Source organism: Mastigoproctus giganteus, chromosome 7 (assembly GCF_048544385.1).
Source record: "Mastigoproctus giganteus isolate SK-2022 chromosome 7, ASM4854438v1, whole genome shotgun sequence".
Classification (NCBI taxonomy): domain Eukaryota; kingdom Metazoa; phylum Arthropoda; class Arachnida; order Uropygi; family Thelyphonidae; genus Mastigoproctus; species Mastigoproctus giganteus.
This window is the reverse complement of record NC_143581.1, coordinates 232,795,652-232,813,076: the sequence shown is the minus strand read 5'-3', so window position 1 is coordinate 232,813,076 and position 17,425 is coordinate 232,795,652. Positions and strand designations below refer to the sequence as shown.

General features: G+C 36.7%; 1 protein-coding gene across 3 annotated transcripts in view; it reads left to right on the top strand.

The window, feature by feature from the left end:
- LOC150083773 (uncharacterized) overlaps nucleotides 1–17,425 on the top strand; it is a 158,132-nt gene that overhangs the window by 119,195 nt on the left and 21,512 nt on the right. For all 3 annotated transcript variants that reach the window (XM_090377479.1, XM_090377481.1, XM_090377480.1), the window contains one exon: nucleotides 4,402–4,536. In XM_090377479.1, coding sequence (XP_090233605.1) covers nucleotides 4,402–4,536 — 135 coding nt within the window. The remainder of the gene's footprint in view (nucleotides 1–4,401; nucleotides 4,537–17,425) is intronic.

Below are 17,425 nucleotides of genomic sequence, written 5' to 3'. Positions count from 1 at the left end.
AATAAGCTATTGCAATTTATACGTGAACCTCGGTTGTGGGTTTAAAGCTTGAGACTGAATAGGGAGGAGAAGGTTGTTCTCACTAGAATATTATGCACACTCATCTGACCCATATTTATCTGCTGGAAGCACATTTTGCTAGATGGTAGCCAGTATCACACTGTTCAAAACACTTTTCAAGTCACTTTCTCTGGTAACAGGAACCTTTAACATTATCACATCTGATAGGAGACAGCACATATCTAGTGTTCTTTGTGATCCTGCAGCAGTCCCATTGTTTAACAAATTTTAATGTAAAATTTGCAATTTATTATTAATATTAGATATCCTAGTGGCATTAAATACAATATGGCCTTAATAGCCTTTGTGCCACTAAATAACATAATGTTCAATTTCAGTTGATTCGCATTCCATTTTTGGTGCATTGCATCATGCCAGTTGACAGTATTTGTTTTTGTTATCAAAGGCCTGCCAGCTGCCACTTTTCGTGAAAATTCTTAATATGTAGTTGTCATGGATGTCTTACATGTTTGCCTGTGGCTACCCATAGTTCCATTCTTTAGGATCTTAATGCAAAATTAGATGACTGGCCATCTCAAAATTCAGTTGCCAGTATGTCTGAAAATTAACTGTTCATCATTGAAAATCAAATGTTGGTTGTTATGTTATTAGTGGCTCTAAGGTGTGTATGGCACCAATACATTATACTAAGAGTTTAATCCGCCTATATCTATATCTATGCCAAAATAGCATAATAAGCTTATTTCTAGTAACATAGAAATAGGAATAATGTTTTCTGCAATTATATATAAAATTGTGCCATTAAAAATAAAATCGTGTTAAACTTTCACATTTTCTATTATTTTTGATAGCTTCAAAATTATTTTAAATTTTTGAATTTGTTCACTTTTAACGCTAGATATATACATGTAATTATTTTGCTAACAGATTTTAATCCTGCATATGTGCATACATGTTTGTTATCCCAACTGCCAGCAACACTGGATTCACCAACATATTATTGGTTTGCTGGTCATTTGACTTTGAATTTGCATATTTACAAGTTAACCTTTAAAAAAAGTATATATATATATATATACACATTATTAGTATGAAACAATCTTGCAATTGTAATGAAGTTTCGTAAAAATTTGTATTGTAATTTACAACTGCATTATAAATACAATCTTATTACAGTGGGGCTTCAACTTACAATGACATTAAGGACCGATGATATTTACAAGTACCGATGATTTTCTGATATAGCTGGAACGATACATGAGTGGAAATTTTCATCTTTCATCACTCGTATGATTGGTCTCAAAAAATTAGCGTCTTTGTTATTGTTCAACAGCGTTATTGTTCAACATGTGCCACATGGAACATCACTCATACGATTGTTTCAGATATATGACGATCTGAAACTTAAGGCTCCATCAACCAGTGGGCAGTGCTGTGCACTTTGAAGACTTTAAAGCCAGCAGAGGCTGGTTCGAGTGCTTTGATAAAAGGGCAAATATCAAAAGTGTTCAAAGGTTTGGGGAGGCATCCAGTGCTGATAAAAAAAAAAAAAGCAGCTGAAATTGAATTCCAAGAGTTTGTTTAGTGTTAGCATTAGTGGAGGCATACAATGCAAGAAAGCAAGCTTATGCAGCATCAGAAAAAAAAAAAAAAAAAAAGCTCCCATTTCACCCCTCCATTTGTTCCAAATACCTGTCCAGCTCAGCCTTAAATTTATTTAGGCTATCAACTTCCACAACAAAAGATGGAAGTCTGCCACCAATCAACTATCCACTGGCTAAAGGCAAACTTCTGCACATCTATCCTACAACTGTCTTTCCTCAACTTGAATTTATGCCATCTCAGGTGATTATTCTGAGCAAGAGAAAGAACCCCATCAGCATTGAGCGTGCTCAAACCATTCAAGGCTTTATACACCTCAATCAGATCACCTCGCAAGTGCCCTAGTCTCCAGACACTGTAATCTGCAAAACTTAAGTCTTCCTTTGTAAGAGCAACCCTTTGTTCCATTCACTAATCTTGTTGCCCTTCTCTATATTCATTCCAACAGCTCTACCTCCTTAAAATGAGGCCTTCAGACCTGTAAACAGTACTCAAGGTGTGGCTGACCATTGCCTTATACAAGGGGATAATCACTTCCTTATCCCTGCTAGAAAAATTCCTGTATATCATTGACAAGACACTATGAGCTACTCTTGCAGACCTTCTGCACTGCTCAGAAAACTTCATATCTGCTTGCACAGTTACCCCCAGGTCCATTTCATTCTCTACCACTGTCAGTGTAGTACCACACAGTTGATACATTACTCTAGGGTTACTGCTTCCCATATGTAGTACTGTACATTTGTCAATGTTAAACTTCCATTGCCACCTCTCAGCCTATCTGCTCAACTTTTCTAGATCCTGTTGCAGCAGCATAGTGTCATTAACAACCCTGCCAACCTTCGTATCATCTGGACATTAAGCCTGATATACTATCATAAATATCATTTATAAATACAGAAAACAACAATGGACCCAACACCGAACCCTGAGGGACTCCACTAATAACATTAGTCCACGAAGAGCAGTGTCCATTTATTACCACTCTGTCTTCTCCCACTCAACCATCCCTTTATCCATAGCAGCAATTTGCCTCTAATGCCGCACTGCTCCAGTTTGTGCAGCAGTATCAAAAGCCTTTCTAAGATCCAAATATATGATGTCAAAGTTATTCCCTGCATCCAGTTCCTTTGTGACCACATCACAGTATCCATCAAATTGGTCAGACAAGACTTCCCCTTAACAAAAGCTATAACTGAAGTCTTGTCTAGATGATCCTGCAGTGCTTCTTTAACCAGTGCCCTGAACAGAAGTTAAACTAACAGGTCTATAATTACTTGTCACCCTTTCATTCTCCTTTGTGAATTGGGGTCACATTTGCACATCTCCAGTCCATGGGTATCTTCCCTGAGTCCAAGGAAGCTCTCATAGGAGACTACTTTATAAGGAGGGTTATCTTTCCCAACAGGTGTTTAACACTGGCAAAACCAGCCTCTTCTGGAAGCGAATGCCCAGAACATCCATCCTAAGGATGGGGCTAGTTTACCTGGGCATAAGCCTACAAAACATAGGATCACTCTCCTGTTGTGTGCCATTGCCTCTTGACTTGGATTTTAAGCTGAAGCCTTTGCTTGTTTGTGTCACTCTAACACCCTCAGAGTATTTAAACAACAAAACGTCTACAAATGCTTGCTGGGAGTGTTTTGGCGCAGTAACAAGAAGGCCTAGGTTACAGGATACTGTATGTCTTCAGTGAATGGGAGCTTGGAGTTTTCTGTCTTTCAGTGAAGAGAAAAATAAGCTTCCTATGTAGGAACTGCTCCTGCTGAATAATGGAGGGGCCATGATCCCAAACCGGTTCAATCTCTTGAGTCACAATTTGATTTTATTCAATTCAAATTTTTGCCACCCAACACCACTTTTCTTGTCTTTGGACAGTTTATTGGCAAAGAAACTGTCCAAAGTCAGACAGAAGACACCTGACACTTGATATAGTCCCACCACCATTAATTTCATCAGCTCTGCACTTCAAGTCTACGGTAAATGCTAATTTATTGTTTGTTTTTTGTTTTAAGATGTTTTAACTATTTATTAAATAATCTTTATAAAACACTCATTTTTAATGTAAAAATTAAGTATAACATGTAAGAAATACCTATTTTATGTGTTGTTGAGAAACAAATTACAGGAAATCAATGTATTATTGGTTTCAACTTACAATATTTTCAACATACAATGGGTTTTGTGGTATGAATTACCATTGGATGTTGGGGCCCCCACTATATATTTATAATACAGTTGCAAATGAATATTTTTTTCCCATTAGTTTATTTCTCCCCCACCTCACCCACCTCTATTTAGTAGAGCCCTAAACACATCAAAGAAGATGTTAAATTATTAAACTAGGTAACTGTAAGTGATATGTGCAGGAATTACAATTCTACATAGTTTCCATGCACCACACTGAATTTGAAGTGATATGTAATTTGAAAATACATAATGCTCTCTGAGACTACTTTTCCCCACTTTTGAAGGGTGTGAAATTTGAAAATAAATAAAAGGTAAAATAAAAATATTATAAACAAAGATTTTGTCCACCTTTTAAGGAATCATAAGACTTCAATGAATCAAAGCACCTAACATTTCAATAGTTCCTAAATGGCTATACAGCTGCTTTGAGAGACTGTGGTCCTTTGCTATAGCAATCTCAGTCATAATTGTGATTTAAATTTTCTTGAACTTTGCAGTACATGTGATTCTCTAAAATTCTTGTAATTCTGTTGTGTATGGTATTGAAAAAAAAAAAATTTTTTTTTTTCTTTATATTATTATTTGTAGAAAGAGCTGGATCCCTATTTATGTATTATATGTGACCTATTGGATATAGTTCCAAATTCTAGTCCTGACCTAATATCTCATGTGGGAAGAGCTTTGGCAAACTTTTCAGAATTCACTGAAAATGCCCTCCTTTTGGTAAGTTAATTTTCAAGAAAGAAAGTAATTTTTTGATTATGATTTTGCTGAATATTAGAGAATAATGCATCATTAGCTTCATAGGGAATATACATAGTATATTTTATAGTAGAAAATGTTCTGCTGTGACAGCAAACCTCTTAACTACAAATAAAACCCAAGAAAGGCATGTGAGATGAACAGCAAAAAAAGACTTGTATGCACTTTTCTTCTGTCACCAAAGATACAGATACCAGAATAATTTGAAAAAATCCTTGAATGGCAAATACTCAATGACATCCTCATGAATTTTTAATTGGATTAGGCAGAACATACCCATGGAGATAGCAAACATTCTCACAAAACATTCTGTAAAGTAGTACAGATAACAGTATATGGCCAACATACCAGAACACTAGCTGAGTAATATAAATTAATTGACTTGTCTTATTTGATTATAATCAGACTTTTACAATAACTAAACACAGAGGCTGTAAACCAGACCATCCATCAGTGATGTGAGTCTAATGTCCTTTCTGTACACATTGTACAGAAAGGACATTGTACTCCCCATATTCAAATTCTTCAGCCCTTGTGTCTGAATGACGCCATGTCTCTGATATCCCCACAATGTCTACATATGATGACTTAATCAGTAGTTTAAATTCATCAAATTTATTTACAATGCTCGTAGCATTAGTGTACATTCAAGTATACATGCACCTGTTCTTACTGTTAGTTACCCTAACACAGCCTGTATATTTACTTGTTTTGTAATGACCTACACCCCCAAAACTTTGCTTTCTAACTGCTGCATTGCTTTCACCTCTATTAGTCAGTGTATCCCTCCATGCTATCAGTTTTCCAACCCAATTAACACTGCCTTGATAGTAGCAGCAAATATTTTTGCACCACTTCTATTTAAGTGTATCTCACCCTGAGAAAAATTCTACACCATGAGCCTTTCACAGTCTCTCCATTGCCAAATCGATTGTCAAGGCTCTCAACATCTACCCCCCCCCCCCCATCATGTCTGCACGGGATTGCAGACACTATCAAATTTAATCCTATTTTGCAACTTTTTCCCAGCATTGCCCTGTGCTTGTTAAGTAAATCCTCAGATCTCCTAATCTTAATAGCATTAGTGCCATTATCCATAGTCCTGATAATGTTCTTTTATCTTAGCTTTCCCGAACCAGGAAAAAGATAAGTCAGCCCTACATAATTATTAACCAATATCATTCACCAGTTGCATATGCAGATTGTTAGAAAAAATGTTACATAAGCTGCTCACATGGTTTCCTGAAACCAAAAACCTAATGAACAAAAATCAGTTTGGTTTTAAGCAAAATAGATGTAAACTTTATACACAGACTAATACAGAGTCAAATGTGTAATGCATTTATAAGAAAGGAACATTTATACCTATAGAGTACATGAACAACACTTATATTAGTAGTAATAACAGTGGTGCAAGAAAGCAAGCTTGTATATCATCAGCCAAAAAAAAAAAAAAAAGATCAAAAATTCTGTACTAACATGTTTTACATTTAAGAGTTATCAGCAGGCATTAAAAATGTTTTAATTTTCAGATATTAATAAAATTCATGAATAATAATATAACAATGGTTTTTATTTTATTAATAATAATCACTTTACACTGGCACTGTGCACTACATACGTAGTTCAAATTTATGGGTAAAGTATGGTATATCTACACTGATATTATATAGTTAATAATAATTACATATCGGTTACTGAAAGTATTTGTCTGTGATGACTAAAGTAGGATATATAATTTTTACATTGAAGAGATTTTAGTTCACGATTAAATACACCATCTATAGTTGTTCCATTACATGTAATATTTATCGAAAGGTATAATGACATGTCCAAGTTGAAGAATGTTTTCATAAATGTGCAGAACTCTTTTGCAGCCTCAGAGTTTAATTGTAAAGAAAAAAAAAAAAAAAAAGCACGATTGAGTGGCAAAAAAAGGACAAATTGAGAAAGTTTATTTTGCGAGAGATCAACTAGATTTTATTTTAAATCAGATGTAATCCACAACATTTATATGACATTGCAAAGGAGATGTGACGTCATTTAATATTTTTCGAGATGAGCTATTTTAGAGTGATACACTACCAGACAACAGTGTTCTCTCCCCCATAAACAATCACCCTTTCTTTTAATGGCACGTTTCTGGCATCCCCCTTCCATCCTCTTTAGTGATGGAACAGCTGCATCAAGCAGGGGCTGTTTCCCTGGTTTCTTAAACAGTGACAGAAGGCTGCAAGAAGAATTTATATCAGAAAAATACTGCAATTTTCAGAGGTTTGAAAGTTTTTCCTCTAGTATAGAACTAAGATGAAGAATTTCATTAAATTTGCCCCAGTAGAAGATAAATTAAACTGGAATAAATTTTTGTAACGCTTTTCGCATGACAGTTTTTCGTTACAAAATTTTTGAAAAAACGCCAGTAAAAACGTTTTTAACATAAAAAAAAAAAAATTACACGCCCTACACAGTTCACCCATCCATACCTTGCAAGAATTTGTCTAGTTCTTCCTTGAATTTATTCAGCCCATCCACTTCCACAACAACAGAAACCTATTCCATCAATCAACCACCTGATAGCTGAAGGCAAGCTTCCACACATCTATCCTGCAACCATCTTTCCTCAACTTGAATTTATGCTCACTCATGTGCATAATCTCACCAAGTGGAAGAATGCCATTCAACTTAATCAATCCATTCGAGGCTTTAAACACCTCAGTCAAATCTCTCCACAGGTGCCTAGTCTGAGGATGCTGCAATTTTCAGAACTGAAGCCTTTGGTAAGAGCACCCTTTTCTTCTCTTCACAAGTCTGGGTACCCATCTCTTTACCCGTTCCACCAGATCAACATCCTTCCTAAAGTGAGCCCTCCATAACCGTATGCAGTACTCAACATGAAGCCTAACCAGGGATAATCACCTCCTTAAACTTGCTAGCAAAGTTTATTTATATCATTGTCAAAACCCCTTGAACTGTCTTGGCAGCATGTCTGCACACTGCTCAGAGAATATCATGTCTGACTGCACAATTATCCTCAGGTCTCTTACATTCTCCACTACCCTGAGTTTAGTACCAGACAGTTGATAAGTAACTCTGGGTTTACTGCTACTCATATGCAGTACCTCCAGTCCTTAGGACCTCCCCTGGATCCAGTGATGCTCTTATAATTATGGCTAGGGGCTTGCTTATCCCCTTTGTTGCCTCCCTTAATATAACTGGATATATTCCACCCACCCCAGGGGCCTTTTTATGTCCATCTTCGACAATTTTCCCTCCAATTTCCTTTCAGTTATCACAGTCATTTAGCTCCTCTTTTGAGATTGATAAACGACTGGCATCCTCTTCCCTAAAGAATTCTCACATGTGAATGTAGATGCAAGATACCTATTCAATTTTTCCACAACCTGAGCAGGCTCATCAACAGTTAACCCATAGACATCAAGTGGCCCAATATGATTCAACTCCTTCCTTCTATTGTTAATATAATCATAGTCTGCTATTTTTCTTTGTATTTTTTGGCAGAGACCTCCCTTAATCTGCCGTAGGCTGCCTAGCCTCCTTTGTGACTTGATTACAGACTAATTTATATCTATCATAGACGTCTGTATCACCTGATAATTTATATGCATCCCATGCACTTTTCTTCTCCGGCTTGTGTCTCAATAGTTCATCTGATTTCCATTTAGGTCTAAGCCTCAAACAGTATGTCTGCTTTGGTATGAAAAGCCTAGTAGCTTCTTTAATTACTTCCCATTTAGAATTTGCTGTTGATAACATCATCAGTTGGTCCCACTGCACAAAAGTTAAAAAGTGTTTAGTGAGACCATGCTTTGATTGTTGCTCCACAGTTCCATTAAAGATATAAATATCTATTAACAAATTTGTATATATCATTCAACTTAAAAATCATAAAATAAAGTAACTGTAAATATTCTAATCTTCTCTTGCTAAAGATGAAGTTTCCAAGATAGTGGTACGTAATATATAATCTATTATAAGAACTTTTCCTGCTTTATGGTTTTTTTTCAGCTCCATGATGGATACTGGCACCAAGTGCATAGAGTGGTTGGTTGTGTCCAGTTACTACTATTGATATTACTGTCGGTTGAGGAACTCTCTTACTATCCTACAGTTGTTCAGAATTGCAGCTTTCTGGAATTCCATCTAAGTGTTCTCTGGGAGGCCTATTGCTGCTAGGTTCTTATGTTGACACAGTTATCGGGAGGGTCATTACTTGTTCTATATGCCACATTTCTTTGACTTCCTGTCTTAGGTGTGTTTACCTCCCAATCTTTTCCTCTTAGATTTTTTGGTGTTGGGCACCACTGTGTTGATTAGGTAGGAAGCCTTTTCCAACTTGTCAATGAGAATTATATCTGGTCCATTGTGCAGGATTGTCTTGTCCATTATTATGGCATGGTCCCAGTATAGTTTGCGACTAGAGATCTCTAGTATGGCCTGGGGTCCATACTTGTAATACAGTACACTTTCTTTGATCAACTGATATTTTTTTGCTAGTTTCTGATCTATTATCCTGGTCACCTGATCATGTCTATCAGTGTACTCCATCAGGATGATTCTTCTGCAACCCACAGTGACATGGATTGTTTCTGGGCCAGGTGGCATGTCAACAAGTGTCACATGTCACTCCAGTGTCCTTGGCGATGTATTTCCTGGTGTTGATTACCCGGTATTGGATAGCGAGCGTCAATCCTTCAGTCTTGGAAAAGAGCTACTGGTTCACAAGCCATGCATTGGAAGCCATCTTATCTATGTAGTCTTGATGGAGCTTATTGTAGTGTCTGCCATGGAGTGCCTTCTTTGCCCGTTTTTCTTTGTTTCCTCTGTCTGTATAAGTGGTCGGTCTCTTTGTTAAGGTTGACTGTTGTGCACCTTTTGGCTCTCTTTCTTTTGGTATGGTAGATTGGTGCTGTGTTTTCCTGGAAGTAATCCCACAGGTTCTTAGTCACCTGCCTCTCTTGTTCAATGAGATGTCTCCTCCCTCCTGGCCCCGGGTGCCAAGCATTTTGTGACCAAATAATTTCTGTGAGCGTTCACTGAGATTTTATGAATAGCCCAGTACTTTTACGTTCCTCTCCTTAAGAATTCCTTTTATTTAATAGCAGCTTTTATTCCAAAAGTACTGGTCAAGAGCAGGAAAGGACCTTTCTTCATTTTTTTTAGTCTTTTTACTAACCCTACTAATCTTCACTTGGTCACTCCAGGCACTGCTCCTGCCTCCCTGTGGCAGGGCTGGTATCCTTGGCAGAAAATAGCTAACACAGATCACGAAGGACGTTATCCATCACTTGAGCCTCAAGGCTCATTTTCAAGGACAGGCCAAACTGAATTTATCTCATCCCATCCCAAGTAATAAAGGACAGAAGGATCCAAAAAAAGAATCACCACTATTCCTGTTGATATATTCTCAAAAATAATACATTCCCAAAAAAATCTTACCAGTCAACCAATAGGTGCAGTTTCTCCATTTCTTATTCAGAAATGTCTTGAGAATGCTGCTGGATCACCTGAAATGGTGAAAACACTCTGCTCTGAATATTTACTTGTAGAGACTATGAACTATAGACACTCTGAACCCTACTTAGAATATCAAACCTTGCAGATATTCTGATCACAGTTACTGCACATGCCACCCTAAATACCTCTAAATGCATCCAGTCTGAATGGAACATAATAAATGTTTCTGAAGCAAAATTAGTCCAAGAGCTAAAAGAACAGAAAGTTATACAGACAGAGAGAATTAAAATTTTAATTCTCTTTACAGTCAAAGATATTACAGTCAAAGCTGGCTACCTGAATTGCCACACATGACCCTACATTCTAAATCCAGTTAGGTGCTTCAAATACCAAAAATTTGGCCACACTCAGTGTGCCCCAAATGCAGATTCAAGGAACACACACACACACACACACACACACACACACACAGGCAGATTTCACAGCAGAAACACCTGTACGTCCAAATTGTAAAGATAACCATCCAGCTTGCTCGAAATTCTCGATCCCAGAACCTCTGGGATCAGAGCTACAGCATGTAGCTATGTATTTCTGAAGTTCTTCATTGCAGGTTAGTTTTTGAAATAATTTTTGAGTGTTTTTTTTATTTTAATATATAAACTGTAGTTGATATATACCGTATTTCCCCATGTATAAGACTCACTCTTTTTCGAAAAATTTGGGGTCTAAAAACTGGGTGCGTCTTATACAGTGGTTGTAGATTTTTTTACTTGCATTTCCCGCTTTTTCGCGCTAGTTGTCTTTGCGCTCATTGTTTCGCACTTGTTACCGGTATATTAGGTTACATTTTGCCACGTTCTGCCCAGAAATGGCTCAGAAAAGATTTTCGTACAGTGCTGAATTCAAGTTAAAAGTGATCCAGTTTGCAAAAGTGAATGGGAGTTGGAGGAGGACCAAACTTACGTTTGGTCCTCCTCCAACTGAGAAAACAATCCGAGACTGGCTATGGGAAGAAGAAAAAACCCTACTGAAAATGCCACGGCAGAAGAAGGCTATGAGAGGCAAGTCAGCAAAATGGCCTGATTTAGAGAGGGAATTAAAGATATGAATTGAAGAGCAAAGGGCAATTGGAATTCCTGTGTCCACAAAGATGGTTCAGCATGAGGCAAGAAGAATTGCTGATGAAAAAGAAGTTACTGATTTCAAAGGAGGACACAATTGGTGCTTCAGGTTCATGAAACGGAGTGGACTAAGCATGCGTACACGCACCAGACTTGCCCAAAAAGATGCCTGAAAGCTATGAGCAGAAGGTCCTTGAATTTCATTGTTTTGTCATTCAATGTCGGAAGACACATCAGTTTGAGTTGGGACAGATTGCAAATATTGACGAAGTCCCCCCTTCAGTTTAATGTCCCAAGTAACAGAACTGTTGATAAGAAGGGGGTGAAAACTGTAACTGTGAAGACAAGGGGACATGAAAAGAGCCATTATACAGTTGTTCTAGCTTGTTGTGCCGACGGAACCAAGCTGCCTCCTATGCTGATTTTCAAACGCAAAACAATGCCAAAAGAAGACATTCCTCGAGGAGTGATTGTCCACGTTCATGACAAGGGTTGGATGGATCAGGATGGGATGAAGATCTGGTTCGAGAAAGTTTGGAGGAGACCAGGTGGGCTCTTACGCAAGCCTGCCCTATTGGTGCTTGATCAGTTCAGGGCACACATAACAAAATACACAAAGAAGATTGCTGCAGAGCAAAAAAACAAAACTTGCCATCATACCTGGAGGCTTGACATCCCAGCTCCAACCACTTGATGTTAGCATTAACAAACCCTTCAAAGCTGCCATGAGACACAAATGGAACCAATCGATGAAGTCTTCTGGGGACAATTTGACACCAGCAGGAAGAGTGAAGAAACCAACTATAGGAGAAGTTTGTACCTGGGTGGAAAGATTCTGGGATAATATCAAGATTGAGATCGTTGTCAAGTCATTTAAGAAGTGTGGCATTTCAAATGCCATAGATGGAACTGAGGATGAGGCAATATATGAAGACAGTGATTCGTCATCAGACACAGACGAGGACAAGCTAATGGATAGGATAGGATGAGGAATTGTATGAATTTTATGATGAATAAAACTTGAGTTCAATAACTTTATGTAATACATTTTTTTTCAAATTTCAGGCCCTAAAATTAAGGTGCGTCTTATACATGGTTATAAGTTAATTTATTTTTATATTTAGATAAGTATTTGGAAAGCTACATCTTAATATTCAGATAGCCTTTGATATCGATATTTTAGCGGGAACTTCGTAACTTTCATTGGGTAGGTTAAATTTAATTTCACTAGTGGTTAAATTGTTTATTCAGCAGTATAATTTTTGTAATACTCTGTTGATTTAAATTCTGTAGTATATTATAAGTTTAAATTTGTAAAGTATTTGAAAAGCTACAGCTTAATATTCAAATAGCATTTGTTATCGATACTTTGGCTGGGAATCTCGTAACTTTTGTTCGGTAGCTTAAATTTGACTTCTTTAGTCAAAGATTTAAGTTTTGTCAATAGTTTAATTTCTGCAATATTTTAACATAAATTCAGTAATATAACAGTAAGTTTAAATTTTGTTAATCTTTCTAAAGTTCAAATTTTACTTAAATTATGGTTGCCACAAGATCCATTTACAATACAAAGTCCAGGGACATCGGGACTCAAAAGGAAATTCCTGAAGGCATTTACATTGTGAATCATGACACACAAATGAAAAAAACTTCCAAGTTTTTTCCGTTTTTTTCATCATTGTAGATAAAGTAGGTAAAGGGATGTTGTATTCCTTTGCAATGTCTATTTTGCTTCATTCCATCCTATCATCGTTTAGATTTTATCTCATTTTGTGGCTACCTTCACAATGAGGTATTGCACTACTTCAAATAAATAATGCTTCTCTAGTAGAGGAGTGTTATTTATTCTCAGTGGGCACCACCACCCAGACGTATTTCAGAACGTGTTGGCTCACTAAACGATACCGTTAAACTACATATGTAGTTAAACTTATGGGTAAACTATGGTGTATTTACACCAATATTATATAATTTGTGTATAATATATTAATCAGATACAGTATATTATTTTATATTTTTGCTTATTTTGATATCTTTATATTTTATACCTTTAGACTATGGTGCATCAGCCTTAGATGCTGATGCGCCATAAAACTCGTAACAACAACCAACCAACTTTGTAGCAACCATAGACTGGTTTTGTTTACACAGAAGTAAATTCTAGCAAATCAGTACCATACTTCAAGAAGCAGGGAACTGGGTTGCCAGAGGCAATAATAGGGGCAATAATTGGACAGCTGTGCCAAGATTTGCATTAAACATACAAAATAACAATATTTATTTCTCACAGGGTAAAAATGAACTCTGTAATACATATGAAACAAATTTTGTAATAAACAAATATATTTACATAGAAAAGCCTATCCTTTCCAAAAAAAAAAAATAAATAAAATAATAAATATATATATAAAAAAGAAAACAAGGAAGACCGAGAAACACCATCATAAATACAATTCTGAAGGAAGCTGGGCTTCAAAGCTATGTAGAATTGAAACACCTAGCACAAGACCAGGAGAAATGGAGACAGCTCATCAAAGGGGCAAACCAGTTGATAGACTGATGCACTGAAGAAGAAGAAGATATATATATATAATATATATATTTATATAATATATTTATTAATATTATTTATTTATATATTTATATAAAAATATATTTATATAAAAATATATCTATAGATATGTATATATATATATATTTTTTTTTTTTTCCATTTTTACTTAATCAATTTTGCTTTACAGTTCCCTTCTATCTAATTGGTTTTGCAATTCAGCCAATAAATTTGTTTAATTCATTATATCACATAGGATATTCACATTTTTTCTCATGCCTATAATATCTCCAGTTTCTGCTATCCTTCTATTAGTTATGCCATTTTGTGTAATTCATGCCTCCATCTTAGCACTTTTTTAACAGACTTGTCAATTCTACCTCACACACACACACACACACGCACACACATACACACTGGTTCATTTTCAGCTGCTAATTATAGATGTAATTCTGCAAAATTGATATCTATAATTCCTCCTCTGCCTCCAAGCCATTCATGGTACATCAATAAGTACATCATCTTCCCTTTCTTCATCTGTTTTCTTCAACATTTATATTTTGAATAATTTTGTATAAACTAGAAGATTCTATAGTTATAATTTCTTATAATCTCTATAATAATTGTATATCACAACTTGTAATAGTAATCGTGGCACATGATGCAAGAAAGCAAGCATATGAGCTTATGTACCATCAGCTAAAAAAAAAAAAAAAAAAAAATTCACACAACCATTCCCTCTAAATGTTTGTCCAGTTCCTCCTTAAATTTATTTAACCTATCAACTTCCACAATGACAGATGGAAGTTTGTTCCAGCAATTAACCACCCACTGGTTAAAGGCAAATTTCCACACATCTATTCTACAGCTGCCTTTCCTCAATTTGAATTTATGCCCCCTTAGGTTCGTAATCTGAACAAGTGGAAGAATCCCATTAGAATTCAGCGTACTCAACCCATTCAAGGCCTTATATACCTCAATCAGATCACCTCGCAGGTGCCTAGTCTCCAGCTGCTGCAATTTGCAGAACTTAAGCCTCTCTTGGTAAGAGGATCTCTTCATTCCCTTCACCAATCTTGTTGCCCTTTTCTGTACACGCTCAAGCAATTCTACATCCTTCCTAAAATGGTGCCTCCAGACTTGTACGCAATACTCAAGGCATGGCATGACCATTGCCTTATACAGAGGGACAATCACCTGCTAACAAAATTCCTGTACATCATTGACAAAACCCCATGACCTGCAATTGCAGCCTGTCTGCATTGTTCAGAAAACTTCATATCTCACTGCACAATTACTCCCAGGACTTTTTCATTTTCTATCAACCTAAGTGTAGTTCCACACAGTTGGTACATTCCTCTGGTGTTACTTCTACCAATATGCAGTACTTTGCATTTGCAAATGTTAAACTTCAGTTGCCACTTCTCAGCCCATTTTCCCAAATTTTCTAGATCCTGTTGCAGCAGCACACTGCCATTACTGTCATTAACAATCCTGCCAACCTTTGTATCATCTGTAAACTTTGACACTAAGCCTGATATACCTTCATCAATATCATTGATAAATAGACAAAACAACAGAGGACCCAACACCGAACCCTGTGGTTCTCCACTAATAACATTAATCCACGAAGAGCAGCACCCATTGATTACCACCCTCTGTCTTCTGCCACTCAACCATCCTTTTATCCATTATAGCAACTTACCCTTAATACTATTCTGCTCCAATTTGTACAGTAATCTTCCATGCGCAACAGTGTCAAAAGCTTTCCTGAAATCGAACTATATGATATCAAAATTATTTTGTGCATCCAGTTTCTTTGTAACCACATCATAATATCCAATAAGACAAGACTTTCCCTTAACAAACCCACGTTGTGTCTGAATTATTGCTGTAGTCTTGTCTAGATAATTCTGCAATGCATCTTTAACCAGCGACTCCATTATTTTACCCGGAACAGAAGTTAAACTAGCAGGTCTGTAATTACTCGTATAACTAGCACATCTACAGTTTGTGGAGAACTCCCCTGAGTCCAAGGATTCTCTCATAATTATAGCTAAGGGTGCGCTTAGTTCCTTTGCTGCCTCCTTTAATATAACTGGATAGATCCCATCCACCCCAGGTGCATTTCATATGTTTAACTTCAACAATTTCTCCTCCACTTTGCTCTCGGTTATTACAAAACATTAAGCACCCTGTTACAATTTGATAACCTTCTGGAATTTTCAATCCTTAATAACTCATGTGGAATGTAGAGGCAAAATACTCATTCAGTTGGTTTGTTAACTGAGCAGGATCATCAACAGTCGAACGATTGATATCAAGTGGACCAATCTGATTCGTCCCCTTCCTTTTAGAGTTTATATAAGTAAAGAAATCCTTGCGGTTTTTCTTAGCATCCTTTGCCAAACATTTCTCGTAATCTGCCTTCACCTGCCTAACCTCCTTTGTGACTTGATTACAGACTAGCTTATATCTGCCATTGGCTTCTGTGTTCCCTGATAATTTATGTGCATCCCATGCATTTTTCTTCTCTGCCACGAGTCTCATTAAGTTCATTTGACAACCATTTAGGGATAAACCTTGAACAGTATTTCTTAATAGGTATGAAACGTTTAGTAGCTTCCACGATTAATTCCTTGAATGCTTCCCACTTAGTATTTGCTGTTGGTAACATGATCATTTTTTTTTTTTTTTTTTTATGAAACCCCAAACAAGAGAGGTATTTGAACCAATAGTACTTAGTACCGTGCTTGGGTTGCAGGTTGAGAACACTAGAGAAAATATTTGTTGACATTAGACTTGAACTTCTGTAGACAGTAATTTTCAGCAAATACATATGAAGGAAGGCTGTTCCAGGAAACGGCAGTTGAATGAATAAACGAGGAAGATGAAAAGTTGGTTCTGTGAGTTTGACATTTTTTTTTTTTTTTATGTAAACCCCAAACACAAGAGATGTTAGAACCTATAGTACTTAGTACCGTGCTTGGGTTGGAGGTTGAGAAGACGAAAGAAGATATTTGTTGACATTGGACTTGAACTTCTGTAGACTCTAATTTTCAGGAAATACATATGAAGGAAGGTTTTTCCAGAAAATGGCAGTTACATGAATAAACGAGGAAGATGAAAAGTTGGTTCTGTGAGTTTGAAGTTGGACAGTAAATGGATGTTGGCTGGTGGCGGCACGTGTTCGGACTGTTCTGAAAGAGAGAGCAGGAATTATAGAAGCTAATTCAGAAGAACAGTGCCCATGGAAGTATCTGTAGAAGAGGCATGCAGCAGAAACAGTACGTCTATGAGACGGCGAGTGCAGAGACTCTGTTAGAAATGAGTCATTAATTAACCTAACTGCCCTCTTCTGAATGGAATCAAGAAGCCTGAGAGACGTTTTGGGGGCACCACCCCAGATGTGGGAACAATATTCCATGGAAGGGCAGATTTGCGATTTATACAGAGTGAGCAGCTGTTTGGAAGAAAAGTAACGCCGAGAGTGAAAGAGAAAACCAGGTTTTTTAGATGCAGAAAAAGCAATATTTATAATGTGCTTGTGCCAAGAGAGATTAGAAGTCAGGGTAATCCCCAAAAGAGATATATCATTTTTCCTCGAAATCGGAGTGTCACCAAAGATAAGCATAGGAGCAGAAGAATCCTTTTTGCGAGATATAAGACAAGACTGAGTTATAGAAGGGTTGAAATCAACTAA